This window comes from Onychostoma macrolepis, chromosome 02, assembly GCF_012432095.1.
Source record: "Onychostoma macrolepis isolate SWU-2019 chromosome 02, ASM1243209v1, whole genome shotgun sequence".
NCBI lineage: Eukaryota > Metazoa > Chordata > Actinopteri > Cypriniformes > Cyprinidae > Onychostoma > Onychostoma macrolepis.
Window position 1 is genome coordinate 24233447 of NC_081156.1, and position 16861 is coordinate 24250307.

The window sequence follows — 16861 nt, forward strand, 5'->3', positions numbered from 1 at the left end:
CACTGAACTCACAATAATAAAAATAAATAAATAGTATGCTAACATTTCTCTGAAAGTCTGTTTTTAAAAGTTTCTAGTCTTCTCCGGACCAGCATCCACTTGAGATACTTGTAGTACTTGATGAGGTAAAATAACAATAGTTACACAACCAAGAGGCCGGAAATGGACCAATTAGAGTCGTTTAACTGGTTTTTGCCAGTATCTATATTTGGATCACTATTAGTTTTCTTTAGTTTTTATAGGAGGTAAATGATGCTTTAATCTTTACTATATTGACCTAACTTTCAGGTTACATACGCTCACTATAAATAGGCCACACAACCTTTTAGGTTTAACCTGTTAGGGTTTGCTGTGAGCTAGTCTTTCCTGTCACAAGCTGTAGCAGCGCATAGCCTACTGATATTTCCATGACATTCATTTTCAGCATGCAATACAACAGTAATAGGCCTATATCCAGACACTTTAATGCCTGAGATGATGTGCGATAATTTCAAAGATGACTGTTTAAATTGGTCATTCTGATCAGGTAGGTCAGATTTCTTGTTATCCTACTGGGATGGAGTGTAAAAGGTAGTGGTGAATTTTAGTTTATTTTTAGTTAATTCAGTTAGCTAAGTTTAGTCAATAAAACAGTAAAAGACACTATAAATACTGAATACACTCTCTGGGTCTTTTTATTTGGCGTAGACTGAATTCAGTAACTGTATGAATGAGAAAGTAAATTCATGCTCAGAAATTCTTGTGAGGAGCATTTGCAGTTTATGAGGGCTGAAGAAAGAGCAGAAGAGAGAGAGAGAGAGAGAGAGAGAACATATTACCTAATTTGGCATGTAATGGGCGGATTGGGGGTTGGGTGGAGGGTATCCCTCATAAACTTGGGTTAAAGTGTCCTGACTGATGAAAAGTCAGATCCAAGACCGCGCCTACTTGTTTCAGACTGAGCACGTCGAGAGAAAGATAACGGGACAAGCCGGTAAGAAACAGGCAGAGGATAGTTTACATATTTTCATCTTTTTGAAAGCAGCACCGTTATATTTACCTTTGAATACTGACACACGTTCTTTATATAACTACAGATTGTTTTAATTGCGTTCTGGATTCTGATAGCCTAGCGATAACATTTTGGATCTAATTTGTTCAAACTTTCACTTTGGCGTAGTGTGTATCCGTAGCGATCAATCTGACAGATAAAATTAAATAAAATGTAAAATATTTATATTATATTTGCATCCGTCACGTGTTGCGCTTGTGTAAAAATTGTATATTGCGTCTGAAATAATGACGGAGACAGAAATCTAAGAATTTACTAAGACATTTGGAACGTTTTATTTCAAAATGCGTTCTTTTTTATTATTTTAAAGTACATTTTATACTGTATTATGGGTGCGGCACGTGGAGAGGCACGCCCACTACTGCAGCCAGTGTCTGTTAGGATGATGATCTCATATCGAGCTAAATGTAATTTTCACGTTCTGTCGTTTTAACTGTTTCACTCATTTGATCAGTTCATTTGATACAAATTGCTTCCATCGTACATTAAGCAAATTTTATTTTATGTTTTCCATTTAAGATCAGTTTAGGCTAGTGTTTCTGTTTCCATCCTGGTCTTTTACATAAAACTAAACTTGGTTTCTGATACACAAAGTGAATTTTTCCACCAAAAAAATGTGTTGGCAGTCAAGAAAGGGTACCTTACTTTATTCTTAGTGCAACAGGTAAAACGGTTTCACAGAGGTTGTTTTTTTTTTCTGCACAGAAAAGTGACTGCACTGTATACAGATTAAGGGAGAAAATCGAGTTATGTCTCGTGTCTCAGACATCCGCGTGACCTTCTCTATAACTCTGTCTCCAGCTTTCCAACCTCATGTCATGTCCTGTTTTCTCATACATGTGTTTACATGGGTCTATTTTCAGATTTTTTTCCTTGACATGGGCAACTTCTGTTGCATAAGGAGAAGATGAGTAATCATGTATTGCATTGAATTCAGCAACATTTCATCTCATGTTAAATAGCTGTGAGTGAATGACAAAAGCCAGGAGTTTCCTTCCACTGTTAGTATTCTGTTTCTTTAGTAGCCTAACCAATTCTGAATGGGAATGAAAGAAGTATAAAAAGAGAAAGGCTTTGAAAGGTGGGCGTGGGGTAGATCAGCAAGTGAGGAAAGAGAGGTCGGGGGAATTCAGTGTGGAAAACTCCAGGCACATCCCTCTCTTTTTGCAGTTTGATGGGATGCAGCACATCTGGAATAGATCAGCAAGTTGGAAAATCTGACACTAGGCAGAGAAAGAGTGTAAGAGAGGCAGAGCGGGAAAAAAATGGGGGAGTGAGGGATAAATGACTCACAACTATACTATTCCCGCCTGTGTTTAAAATGGCTCATCGTGAGGTGAAAGGACACACTTTTTCAAACCCCTTGGCTGTCTGTCCATATGTGGCTTTGAATTCATCTGCCTGGCGTCTTGCTTCTTTTGCCATTTCTTTAATGTTTTTTCGTCCCTATTTCCTAACCATGTTCTTTTCCATCTACTTAACCCGAAAATGTAAACACGCATGCCTCCATTGTTTACTTGAACCTCTCTGACAAGATGAAGGAGGTATTCCTGGCTGTTACAGAACTGTGTAGGAGGGCTGGGAGAGGGTCTCAATGCTCCAATTGTTAGCCTATCTGGCTCCTCCCACAGAGGTCGATGACAGATGGACTGTAGGGTTGAGTAGAGGTCTCGCTTGTGCCGCATTTGTCTAAATAGCTCGAATATTTTACAGAGATAATTTCACTGACTCCCAGTCTGGAATCCCGAAAGACACTCAGAGACGTTTTGTTATAGAGTACCCATTTATTCAGTATGTGGCCATTTTGATTTGCAGGACTATATGGCTTATTATTCTACAAGTTTCAGTTGGACATTGTGAGGAATTATAACTACCAATGTGACCAAAATGAAATTATTGTCATCTCAAATTAACTTCTGCATTTTACTCAGTAAACAACCTTACTCTGCCTTGATATTAAAGTGACCGGTTACACAAAAACGACACATCTGTCATCATTTACTCAAACTCATTTTGTTGCAAACCTGTATGATACATGCACGCATGACTTTTATAATCTGAGGAGATTTTAAAACACTAGGGCCTGGTTTCACAAACGGGGCTTAGTTTAAGACTAGGCCTTAGTTAAATTAAGATATTTAAGCAACTTTTACAAAAATGCCTTGGAAGAAAACATTAAGGTGTGCATCTTGACACAGAACAATGAGACTGACCTATTTTAAGATATGTCAGAGCAAGATATTTTCAGTTGAGACAGCTCAAATATGCATTTTAGTCTGGGACTAGTTTAAGCCTTGTCTGTGAAACCGGAGGTAGATGTTATAAACTTGTAAATGATTACAGAAAAAACTGAACATAAACAATCGAGGATCACACACTAGACTTTCAGTTTGTTCTGAGAACAACAAACTCACATTGAAACCTGTAACATGTTGCTAGGAGACGCACAACAAATGAAAACAATGTTCTAAAATCGGCTCAAAATATCAAACATGTTTGGTATTCGCCAACCGGATAGAATCATAATCTGAAGCAAAATATATACTGCATATATATATATATATATATATATATATACAGTGAGGAAAATAAGTATTTGAACACCCTGCTATTTTGCAAGTTCTCCCACTTAGAAATCATGGAGGGTCTGAAATTGTCATCGAGGTGCATGTCCACTGTGAGAGACATAATCTAAAACAAAAATCCAGAAATCACAATGTATGATTTTTTAACTATTTATTTGTATGATACAGCTGCAAATAAGTATTTGAACACCTGTCTATCAGCTAGAATTCTGACCCTCAAAGACCTGTTAGTCTGCCTTTAAAATGTCCACCTCCACTACATTTATTATCCTAAATTAGATGCACCTGTTTGAGGTCGTTAGCTGCATAAAGACACCTGTCCACCCCATACAATCAGTAAGAATCCAACTACTAACATGGCCAAGACCAAAGAGCTGTCCAAAGACACTAGAGACAAAATTGTACACCTCCACAAGGCTGGAAAGGGCTACGGGGAAATTGCCAAGCTGCTTGGTGAAAAAAGGTCCACTGTTGGAGCAATCATTAGAAAATGGAAGAAGCTAAACATGACTGTCAATCTCCCTTGGACTGGGGCTCCATGCAAGATCTCACCTCGTGGGGTCTCAATGATCCTAAGAAAGGTGAGAAATCAGCCCAGAACTACACGGGAGGAGCTGGTCAATGACCTGAAAAGAGCTGGGACCACCGCTTCCAAGGTTACTGTTGGTAATACACTAAGACGTCATGGTTTGAAATCATGCATGGCACGGAAGGTTCCCCTGCTTAAACCAGCACATGTCCAGGCCCGACTTAAGTTTGCCAATGACCATTTGGATGATCCAGAGGAGTCATGGGAGAAAGTCATGTGGTCAGATGAGACCAAAATAGAACTTTTGGTCATAATTCCATTAAACGTGTTTGGAGGAAGAAGAATGATGAGTACCATCCCAAGAACACCATCCCTACTGTGAAGCATGGGGTGGTAGCATCATGCTTTGGGGTGTTTTTCTGCACATGGGACAGGGCGACTGCACTGTATTAAGGAGAGGATGACCGGGGCCATGTATTGCGAGATTTTGGGGAACAACCTCCTTCCCTCAGTTAGAGCATTGAAGATGGGTCGAGGCTGGGTCTTCCAACATGACAATGACCAAGCACACAGCCAGGATAACCAAGGAGTGGCTCTGTAAGAAGCATATCAAGGTTCTGGCGTGGCCTAGCCAGTCTCCAGACCTAAACCCAATAGAGAATCTTTGAGGGAGCTCAAACTCCGTGTTTCTCAGCGACAGGCCAGAAACCTGACTGATCTAGAGAAGATCTGTGTGGAGGAGTGGGCCAAAATCCCTCCTGCAGTGTGTGCAAACCTGGTGAAAACTACAGGAAACGTTTGACCTCTGTAATTGCAAACAAAGGCTACTGTACCAAATATTAACATTGATTTTCTCAGGTGTTCAAATACTTATTTGCAGCTGTATCATACAAATAAATAGTTAAAAATCATACATTGTGATTTCTGGATTTTTTTTTAGATTATGTCTCTCACAGTGGACATGCACCTACGATGACAATTTCAGACCCCTCCATGATTTCTAAGTGGGAGAACTTGCAAAATAGCAGGGTGTTCAAATACTTATTTTCCTCACTGTATATATGTTTTGTATCCTCTGCCCTGATGGAATCAAAGTCTGAAGTTAAAAAGTCTGAAGCATATAGTGCCCTTTGTACACTATGTGATTTTCTGCAAAATCTAACAAATCTGTCTGCCCAAAATCTGCAAACTGGCTGTGACTTTTGTCAATTATTGTCAACATGTCCAGACTGCAAATCAGGGCAAAAATCTGGGCAAAAGTTGAGTAGTGTATTCCAGGTTTCATTTTTTCCCTTCATTTTGATTTGTTGTGCATACAGTGTCCAAGTCAATGGGGTCCAAAACATCATTGCATGAAAAAAACACACACACACACACACACACACACACACACAGATATTTGCCAAAAAACAATTGTGTACCAAAGAAGAAAGTAACTCATACAGGTTTGCAACAACAAGAGTCTGAATAATAGTGACAGAGTTGTCGTTTTTGGGTCAACTATTCCTCTAATATGTGAAAAATTTATGAGATGTTTTATTTATATTATATAAGTTTAAACAATTCTTTCTTACCACTGACTGATTACCTTTTCTTTATTTACTCCTAGACAACCAAGAAGCCCCCGAATAGAAGTGGACATCTATACCTGTTACTCACAGCTGACATTAATTGCTCTGTAAATCTTCTTTTGTGAGCCCATCATGCCTGTGGTGTTGCGTTCCTCGCCTCTCCTGTGGGCCCGTGTGGCTGCCATGGTTTTCGCCTGTGTAGCGTTCAGCGTAGCTCTTTATGGAGCGAATCTAACCCACGGGACGGGTGACTGGTGCGTGTTTTGCTGGAGTTTTAGTTTTGTTGGAACTCTTCTGATAATCTTAGTGGAAATGTTTGGCCTGCATACTCGCGCCCCGGTCTCATGGAAGAACTTTCCGATCACGTTCGCCTGCTACGCCTCCCTCCTCTGCCTCTCCGCCTCGATCATATTCCCCCTGTACTTCCTGAAAGGCTACGCTGGTCGCAGCGAGATGATCAACTGCCGCATTGTGTCTACCGTATTTTCTTGCCTCGCCACCATCGCATACTTAAGCGAGGTGAGTCTGAGTAAGGCTCGTCCAGGAGAAGTAGCCGGCTACATGGCCACGGCACCAGGGCTGTTAAAGGTGTGCGAGACCTTCGTCGCCTGCATCATATTCGTCTTCATCAGCGAGCCCATATCGTATAACCAGAATGCAGCAACCAATTGGTGCCTGGCCGTGTACTGCATCTGCTTCATCTTGTCGGCTGCCGTTATCGTGATGTGCGTAGGAGAGTGCACAGGTTGCCTACCCTTCTCCTTCGCCCGCTTCCTGTCCACATATGCCCTTCTGGCTGTGGGCTTGTATTTGTCTGCCACCATAATCTGGCCTATTTATAAGTTCGACAATAAGCACGGAGGCCAGAGCCACAGACCCAACATCTGTGGCTCCAGCATCGGCCTGTGTCCATGGGACAAGCTGCTGGCCATCTCAGTCCTCAGTGCTCTCAACTTCATTCTTTATCTGGCTGATCTCATCTACTCAGCCAGGCTGGTGTTTGTTACTGTTTAAGGGGTTTACCGGGAATTAAAAAGACAGAATAATACAAGAGGAAGGCAAAACAATAGAAGGCAGAAAGAGGGAAGAGGGTTGGGGAGTAGCGATGTTGAAATGATAGGTCATAAACTATATTCACTGTTCGCTATATTTTTGTCATGCCTGTTTAGCAATCATGTGTACAAAAAGTTTACACAAGTGTAAAATGTAACAAATGGACAAAATTAATTATATATGTTAAAAGGATTCAATAAAAAATAATATTTATATATACACTACCGTTCAAAAGTTTGGAGTCAGTAAGAATTTTTAGGTTTTTGAAAGAAGTCTTTGGGTGAAAACAGTAATCTTGTGAAATATCATTAAAATGTTAAATAACTGTTTGCTATTTTAATACATTTTTAAAATGTCATTTATTTCTGTGATGGCAAAGCTGAAATATTAGCATCCATTACTCCAGTCACATGATCCTTCAGAAACCATGCTGATTTGGTGCTCAAGAAACATTCATATTAAAAATATTCATGTTGCCTAATATTTTTGTGGAAACCATGATACTTTTTCAGGATTTATTTGAAGTAGAAATCTTTTGTGACAATGTAAAAGTGTTTACTGTCACTTTTTATCAATGTAACACATCCCTGCAGTATAAAAGTATTAAAAGGTCAAACTGGCCCCAAACTTTTGAACAGTAGTATATAAAAGTACATAATTGCCTTCATTTGCTTAACATAAGTTTGACAAAAATGGATGCAACTTTTTTCTGTTTTTATTATGTACGTTTCACATATTATTTTACTTTTTTGTATTATTTTAGCTCATTGTGCATCATGTTGCTTTGCATGAAGGTTTCTTGTACTAGCTACTATAACTTTGTGAGTAATTTGAGTGAATGTCAAGCTTTCAATCAACACAGTAACACCCTTCAGTTCATTCAGGAAATCAGCATCATTAAAACTGTTGCACTTAATATGTGTGATGTAATACTGGATATGTATCAGTACATAACACTGCTGTTTGGTGCATATAGGTCAAACCATTTATATGGTGGACTGAATAGTACACAATTAATTCTTAAAATTCTGTCTTCTGTCACATAAGACACGTTGACGATGAAGGGAAATATAAATGTATATCTGGACATATCATGAAACATTGAAGATATTGAATATTTTGTTATTCTTAAATACACATTGTACTGGATTTATATTTACAGGATATTATTGCTGTATGTGTGCACATGGATTTGCCAAGTATATGCAAATGCTTTAGATGTTTTCATGTCAAATCTCTATAAAAACCGTTGCTGTTCTCTTGTTCACCAGAAGTATCAGTTACACAAACACCTCACGATAAGAAAGAAAATGAAATGTTGTTTGCTGTGCTGTAAGTCTCTGGGATCTGCATGTGCCTGTCACAGACTGTTACACAGTCCTCGATGCTTGAATGAGAATGTTTTCATTGTGTTATCAAAGAGCGAGAGAGCATTTGTGGCACTGTGTTTCTCTCTATGTAAGTCCCTCTGTGCTAAGAGGAGAACAGCACACACCGCAGCGTTGTGTGAATGTGTAATCTAGCTCTGAATAAAGCCATGAAAAAGAAACAAGCGTGATATCTGCACATCTGCACTCTTGCCTCATTTACTATTGTATATGGTGATTCAGACTTACATACCATTTATTCATTCTTTGTTTAAAGTTACGCCTGTGTGAAAAGATACAGAACATCTGTTGACTCTCTGTCCTTGAACTAATGAATCACATTCTAGTACATTCACACTATATGCACTCACCCAGAGGAACATTTAATTGCTCAAAAGTCTTTCAAGGCTCCGGGGGCTTGGATGGATTGTTGAATTATGCTGAATTTCTGAATCACCTTTGCCAAATAAGTTTCTCCTAAAATTAAATAGGAGAAATAATAATCAAACAACTGCTTATGTACATGTGTACAGAATGCTACATTGAAGTATCTACACTTGCTGTCTCTTTTTTCAGAAATCAATCTCATAATTCTCAGTAAAAACATATGGAAGAATTTTGAAAATACAAACAGACACAAACACGGCCACAGGCATACATAAAAACAGTCACTTATTTTGTTTGTGGATGAAGTAGCTACCGTATTCTGAACGAACATATTCAATGAATGAAAGACCCACTCATAAAGACAGTGGCTGCCAAAACATCACAACAGTATGTGACAAAAGAAGTAAATCTGAATTCACAGTACTTGTAAAAGAGTAGGCAAAAAGTATACCCGCATTAACTACTTCCGGCGTGATTATGAAGTGTGCATATGATGGACACTTTACTACACCATGAGTTCACGGGAGAGGATTTATAAATGGCAGTGACATGATGCAACTGACGCTGTAAGGTCAAGTGACAATGACAACATGGTGAATGCAGTACGTCTAGATTACATTTACCACATTACCATTGCCTCTTATCCGGCAATGACTTTCCAGGCAACGTTTGCGCATGAAGACACCTCACGAAACTGATATTGGACATGCTTCTGAGGCAGCGTAACAGTTTAATGATCTACATCAAAATAGAATGAGCTTTGGTGATAATTAAGTGAATATTTTATTACTATAATACTGATGTATCGCTAGAAATAACATCAAAAGTGCAAAAAGTTGGTCAGAAACATACACAAACTAACCACCAAACGCAACACTCAGATCTTTATTTTTGTTCAACCATCACGGAATGGGATGCACAGGATTGTGGGATATCAAAGGCAGCATAGTATATATCTATGCTGCCTTCAAAAATCAACCAGATGAAGGCATCTCAAGAGACAGGAAGTGAAGCTAACACTGGATTCAGAATGCCTTGGTGCTTTCCTACCTTGAAATGTGTCCTCCGAAGGCAGCATTTTCCAATTTTCGGATGCAACCGCTACATATATCCTTCAAGCCATTTCTCCTGCAGTTGTACCTGCAGTCACTCACATCATTAACACATCCCTTCACACTGGTGTTTTTCCCTCAGCATTTAGACAGGCTCGTATAACCCCACTACTTAAGAAACCCACCCTTAACCCATCTCTTTTAGAGAACTACAGACCAGTTTCCCTTCTTCCTTTCATTGCTAAAACACTTGAATGAGCTGTGTTCAACCAAGTCTCTGCCTTTCTCACACTGAACAACCTCCTCGACAGCAACCAGTCTGGTTTCAGAAGTGGACATTCAACCGAGACTGCCTTGCTCTCAGTTGTTGAAGCCAAGACTTGCAAGAGCGGATTCCAAATCTTCAATACTTATCTTGCTGGATCTGTCCGCTGCTTTTGACATGGTTAACCACCAGATCCTCCTGTCAACCCTATTGGTAAAGGGCATCTCAGGAACCGCAATCCAGTGGTTTGAGTCTTAATTCTCAGATGGGTCCTTCAAAGTATCTTGGAGAGGTGAGGTATCTAAGTCGTAACATCTAACTACTGGGGAGCCTCAAGGCTCAGTTCTTGGACCACTTCTCTTCTCTGTTTATGGCATCAGTAGGTTCTGTCATTCAGAAACATGGCTTTTCATATCACTGCTATGCTGATGACACTCAACTCTACCTCTCATTCCATCCTGATGATCCGACGATAGCTGCTCGCATCTCAGCTTGTCTAACAGACATTTCTTGCTGGATGAAGGACCATCACCTTCAACTCAACCTTGCCAAGACAGAACTGCTTGTGGTTCCAGCAAACCCATCATTTCATCACAATTTCAAAACTGCCTGGTCTTGAAGATTTGCTTTATTCAACATCAAGAAGATCAGGCCCTTTCTTTCGGAACATGCTTCACAACTCCTTGTTCAAGCTCTTGTTCTGTCCAGGCTGGACTATTGCAATGCTCTCTTGGCAGGTCTTCCAGCCTATTCTATCAAACCTTTACAATTAATCCAGAACGTGGCAGCAAGATTAATTTTTATTGAGCCAAAAAGAATGCACCTCACACCTCTGTTTATCAATTTGCACTGGCTACCAATAGCTGCTCGCATAAAATTCAAGGCATTAATGTTTGCCATGACTGGCTCTGCACCCCTTTACCTAAATTCATTACTTCAGACTTATGTGCCCTCTAGAAGCTTACGTTTTTCAAGTGAACGTCGCTTTATTGTGCCATCCCAAAGAGGCACAAAATCACTTTCACAGACTTTTAAATTAAATGTTCCCTCCTGGTGGAATGACCTGCCCAACTCAATCCGAGCAGCTGAGTCCTTAGCCATCTTCAAGAATCGGCTAAAAACACATCTCTTCCTTCTTTATTTGACCCTCTAACTCTAGCTCTCTCTATTCTAATTCTATTCTTAAAAAAAAAAACAACAACTAACATTAGCTTTTCTAATCTTTTTGTATTCTATCATTGCTCTTTTGTTGATTTTGATTGCTTCCATTGTAATGTAATATAGAACATACTCTATACTCACAACGTAATTACTTACTCAAAAAAGTACCTACTCAAAAGAGTATGCGATTTCGGACGCAGCCAGTCACTTTTTCGTCTGTGAATGAATTAGCTATTTTGAATGAATCACTTCAATGAATGATTCAATGACTCACTTAAATTGTCACTTGGCACCACCTGAGAGTCACTGAAATAAAAACATCTAGAGCAGTTCTCAAGTTCTCAAGCTTTTTGACTCCAAGCTCTTTTAACCAATGAATTTACATGACTTTTGCAATCATTCATTATTTACAAAGATTAGGAATTTTTGAAAGCATATTTTACTTTTGTACCAACTAAAATATTTTATAGCTTTAAATAACTAGAAAAAAAAGTGAATTATTATTATTTATTTTTTTAAATGCCCATAGCATTTTAAGATTTTATTCTTTTACATGACTTTTCCAGGTCTAGACTTCACGGTTTTCCAAGACCATAAGAATCTTGGCTCTTCAAAGAAAAAAGGTTGTTGAAGTAAAGTTTTAAAATTCCTCTTGAGGTGTTCATCCAGTGTGGCAATTTGAGGAATCCTAAATGGTGTTTCAAGTATCTTCATTTTATATAGATATTGTTTAGCTTACAGAGAAGCATTTTTATTCAGTGCAACAGACAGGCACATTTACCTATCTGTCATCTAAATAGGAAGAACTGAAGGGTGTGGCCCAGTAACATCGGTGCAAAATCGGGAACTGCTTCTCAGTGACAGAACCTTTATCATTTCACACATTTTGCTACAACAGAAAACAACTAAATGGAAGGGCTCCTGGATTCAGAAGAGTTTTGCTGTTCTATTTGCCTGGATTTGCTGAAAGATCCAGTGGCCATTCCATGTGGGCACAGCTACTGCATGAAATGCATTAATGATTATTGGGAGAAAAATGATAATTTGGGGGTCTTCAGCTGTCCTCAGTGCGGACAGACGTTTAGCCCTAGGCCTGTTTTGAACAGAAATACCATACTGGTAGATATGGTGGGCAAGCTGAAGAAACTGAAACTTCTGGGCAACTCTCACATTTACGACAACTGCATGCCAGGTGATATGACCTGTGATTTCTGTACAAGTATCAAACAAAAAGCTGTTAAGAGTTGTTTGGTTTGTTTGGCATCTTTCTGTCAAAACCACCTTCAAGCACACTACAAGTCTCCTGCCTTGAAGAAACACAAGCTGATTGAAGCCTCCGTGAACCTGCAGGAGAAGATCTGTCCTCATCACGACAAATATTTGGAGATGTATTGTCGAACTGATCAACAATGCATATGTCTTTTGTGTGTGATGGACGACCATAAAGGTCACGATACAGTACCAGCAGCTGTGGAAAGCACAAAGAAACAGGTAAAAAAAAAAAAATAACAACCATCTTGCCTTGTTTTGCTTTGGCTCGTTTAAGTGGTTTTATTCAATAAGAACTTTTTCATGGTTCTTAACTTCTATGGAAGATGCAGTAAATTATAGTATTCTCAGAATCCTTCAGTAGCAAAAGTCATTTTCCACTGAGGCAAAGCACATTTTCCAAAGTGCACTCCACCTCAATATGAACAGCTTTCATTGTACAGAAAAGTTCATGCAACAGAGTAATTGGGAAAAAATGTGAGAGAAAGGAGGCATTGAATTGATGTGATGAGGATGACGTTCGAGTTTCCAACCAAAAACAATAAAGTACCCGTAAATAAGTGTAACATTATAACGTTAGAATAATATTAGAAAAATAGTTTCCTGCTTCACATTCAAATTTCAACCTGCGTACACAAAAGGATGTTCAGGAGAGCTTCCTTTTTCTGAAATAAAAGATAGAAATCTTTCACCAGCAACCAATCAGAGAGAGGCTTGGTCTGTTTGCTTTGACTGTGTGGTCAGCTACTTTGAATCGTTTGGTAGCTATCCTCATATGTGAAGTGTATAAACTCATTTGTTAGTGACAAAAGTTATTCTTATGTAACTCAAAAATAAACAGTGAAGTAGAATATAGGGCTATCCTGAGCAACGTAATGCAGAGTGTCTATTTGTGACATTAATCACATTATATTAATTCTACACAGAATGATTGTAGTTAAAAAGCATTTTGGTTTTTATTGTGTTTCTTCACAGAAAGAACTAGGCATGACACGCCAGAAATACAAGCTCAAAATCCATGCTAAAGAGAAGGACCTACTGGAGCTTAAACAGGCTGTAGACGCCCTGAAAGTAAGAAATTTCCAGAACGATTTGAACTTAACGAAATTAATGAAACAATAAAAACAACAACAACAAAAATAAAAATAATAATTAACCTGAAAATTAAGCATCAATTAATTCTTTACTTAGTATTAAAAATATTTATAATAATAATAATAATTAATTAATTAATTAATAATTTGTTACATTATTAATAAATTATTAATATTATTATTTAATTTAAAAATAATTATTAAATATTCAACAACATTAAACAACTCTTTTTTTTGCCCTAAAAGAGCTCTGCCCAGACTGCTATGGAAAATGGTGAACAGATATTCACTGAGTTGATTCAGTCTATAGAAAGGAGGAGGTGTAAATTCAGAGATCTGATCAGAGATCAAGAGAGAGCTGCGGAGAGCATGTTGCAGACACTGGAGCAAGAAATCACGGAGCTCAAACAAAAAGATTGTGAGCTTGAGATGCTTCTGAAGTCTGAAGATCATGTTCATGTTCTTCAGGTAAGCCTTATCCCAATGCTGACTGTGAAAAATATACCCCAGAAAGCTCAGAATGTGTCATTTGACAAATTGTTATCTCTCTCTCTTTACAGAACTGTCATTCCTTCTCTTCTGGCCTTCTTGACCCACCCTTCACAATAGCTACACTCTCAGATTTTGGCAAGGTGAACGATGCAGTATCTGCTCTAAAGAAGAAGCATGAAGATGTCTTTAAAGGGGAATGGCTCAGGATCTATCAAGCAGGTGAGGAGAAACACCCTAAGCTGATCTTTCCACCTTAGCAGTTTCTCTTTAGGTGATTTGCAGATTGTTGTGTAATTCTGCCTTTTTGTTAAATCATTTCCTTGTGATGTTCACATGCTTTCCATTTTCTCTCCAGCAAGATCAATGAAGATCCTTCATTGCACAGTGCCCAAAATTAGATCAGAGTTCCTGCACCGTAAGTCAGTCTACTGCACTAATGCAAAGTGCTATTGACTTTACAATGTTGGATTCTATTTAAACATGGATTTCTTATTAAACAAAACAATGTTGTTCCAATTTCCGAAAAGAAGCAATCACACCCATGCTGATATTCAGATCAATACTGCAATTATGAATGTGATGGCTGTTGTTTTTACTGTTAAAGTTTTACTACTTTAACAGTTTAGGAAATAAGAAGTTAAGAACATTTTATTTTAGACCCTTCTGTGTTCCAAATGAAACTTTTTAAAACTGATTTGGTTGAGTGAATGATTAAATGATTCACTCATGATGACAGCCACTTGATTCATTTTTAAATGAATCTGTTAGGTTTTGAACAAATCGATAAAGACAGACACTTGTCGAACACACCGTTATATAATATTACTGTTCAAAAGTTTTTTAAAAGGAGTCTCTTATGCTCACCATGCATTTGTTTGAAAAAATAAAATAAAATAAAATACAGTAATCTAGAAATATTGTAAAATAGTATTACAATTTAAAGGAACTGTTGTATTTTAATACCTTTTAAAATGTATAGTTTAATCCTGGGATGACAAAACTAAATTTTCAGCAGCCATTATTTGAGTCTTCAGTGTTTTGATTATTACTTGTGATGAAAACAGCTTAATTTTTTTATGTAACAACGTAGACTGTCTTTACTATCAATTCTGATCAAAATGCATCCCTGCTGAATGACGGTATTAACTTCTTACCGACCCCAAAGTTTTGAATATTAATATTGGTGTTAGTGTTCTTCAAGTTCTCAGCTGATATGTATTTATTTAATCATGGCTCAAGATGAATATGATATGAATATGACACACCGTGAATAAACATCCTTGATCTCTTATCCTCTATCCATTACTCAGATTCCTGCCCGCTGCAACTAAATCCTTTAACAGCCCACAAGGATCTTAGTTTGTCCAAGGGGAACAGAGAAGTGGCCGTTCGGAGCCGAGTGCAGTCCTGTCCCGACCACCCGGAGCGCTTTGATTACTGGTGCCAGGTGCTGGGCACAGAGGGCCTGACAGGCTGCAGCTACTGGGAGGTGGAATGGAGTGGGATGGGAGTAAACATTGCAGTCGCATACAAAAACATTGCCAGGAAAGGGGAAAGCAGTGAAGCTCACTTTGGTCACAATGAACAATCCTGGAGTTTGTTCTGCTGCAGGAAAAGTTATGCTTTCTGGCACAACGGAATTGTCAGTAAGATCTCAGAGCCTGGCTCATCAAAGATAGGGGTTTATCTGGATCATAGGGCCGGGACACTAGCATTTTACAGCATTGGTGACTCAATGACCCTTCTCCACAGAGTTCACACCACATTCACACAGCCACTCTACCCTGGCTTTGAGTTTTCATGCTATGATGCCTCAATCAAGTTGTGTCAGTTGGAATAAGGGAAAAAGGGTAGGCCCATTTGGCATTGGTAATTAAAGAATGGGTAAACGATTAAAGATATAAAATATACAATACAGTAGTAAAGAAATAAGAAATACAGTAATATTTGTAAAATTATAGTGGGTTTGCTTCTCCCACTGTTATTCTAGTATCACTGTGATACAAGTTTTTGTTAATATTTTGAAATAGATCTGCTTTTCATGTTAAATTTAGTTAAAGTTTTAGAATCTTTGTTGTGTGTTTTTGTCATTTTTATTAGCTTTTGTTGTTTTTATGTCTACATAGTTTTTCTATTTTTTTATTTCAGTAATTTAAAATACGAAATGTGTATATATAGCCACAGATAAATTGAAAATCTCAAATAATATATAGTATGGGTTTTTTTTCAGTCAGTCAAACAATTCTGACAGATTTATATCTTTGATAATCTCTTTCCATTTAAACTACACACATAGTCAATTGTTGTTATTTCTGTCTGTAGAATGTCCCTTAAGGTTAATATTGTGTGAATGCCCTTTACACTTTCATTCTCTGTCAGCTCTGAAAAAAAAAAAAACTGTAACAATCCAAATAAAATACATTGTTTACCGTTATATTTGCCTTTAAGAGACAACCGCATTCTTCACGTCCTAGAGTCTTTCCTTTGCTATTTGATGACATCTAGTTTGTAACAGTACACAAATAAATGGTGAGGACAAAATAAAAGAAAGAGCGACCTCTGTTGGCTAAAAGTGTTAAAACCAGGCCTTCAGAGGAAAAGCAACAATAAAACTATCACGTACTGTCAGAACGTATTTCTCTAGTTTGGTTGTTGCTTTTCCTCTGAAGGTGTAGTGCAGTAACTGGTAAGTTCATCGGAAATAAAAACGTGAACTATGAGCTAAACTGTTTAAAAACTGCAATACATTAACAATTTAATTAATCATTTTTTGAGTTACAGTGCCAAAATAAGTGGAGAACTACAGAGAAAGGCACTGATAGGAGTCTGGATGAAGGACTTGAATTAACAGTTCATGTGCTGTGAACATGTAGCCTAAATGTAATGTACTCTAAACTCATAAGAGAGGGCACTGATAGACTGAATGAACGATGTCTGGGATAACCATGAGAGACTAACTTTGAGGAACAGATCCAGGTCCATATA

General features: G+C 38.1%; 2 protein-coding genes across 2 annotated transcripts; both read left to right on the forward strand.

The window, feature by feature from the left end:
• The first annotated feature begins 883 nt into the window (after positions 1-883).
• myadmb (myeloid associated differentiation marker b) lies at positions 884-8341 on the forward strand. Its single transcript, XM_058760773.1, has 2 exons — positions 884-973; positions 5775-8341. The coding sequence occupies exon 2, from the start codon at positions 5869-5871 to the stop codon at positions 6748-6750; it is 882 nt and encodes a 293-aa protein (XP_058616756.1). The 5' UTR covers positions 884-973; positions 5775-5868; the 3' UTR covers positions 6751-8341.
• A 3539-nt stretch (positions 8342-11880) lies between these two features.
• ftr66 (finTRIM family, member 66) lies at positions 11881-16281 on the forward strand. The gene is made up of 6 exons (XM_058760761.1): positions 11881-12512; positions 13266-13361; positions 13631-13852; positions 13945-14095; positions 14232-14291; positions 15187-16281. The coding sequence occupies exons 1-6, from the start codon at positions 11931-11933 to the stop codon at positions 15714-15716; spliced, it is 1641 nt and encodes a 546-aa protein (XP_058616744.1). The 5' UTR covers positions 11881-11930; the 3' UTR covers positions 15717-16281.
• Positions 16282-16861: the final 580 nt, after the last annotated feature.

Excerpts from the sequence above, each read along its gene's own strand:
- myadmb (XM_058760773.1), top strand. The coding sequence starts at position 5,869 with ATGCCTGTGGTGTTGCGTTCCTCGCCTCTCCTGTGGGCCCGTGTGGCT.
- ftr66 (XM_058760761.1), top strand. The coding sequence starts at position 11,931 with ATGGAAGGGCTCCTGGATTCAGAAGAGTTTTGCTGTTCTATTTGCCTG. Across the intron at positions 12,513-13,265 it reads TGGAAAGCACAAAGAAACAG|AAAGAACTAGGCATGACACG; the intron begins GTAAAAAAAAAA and ends GTTTCTTCACAG. Across the intron at positions 14,096-14,231 it reads GCTCAGGATCTATCAAGCAG|CAAGATCAATGAAGATCCTT; the intron begins GTGAGGAGAAAC and ends TTTTCTCTCCAG.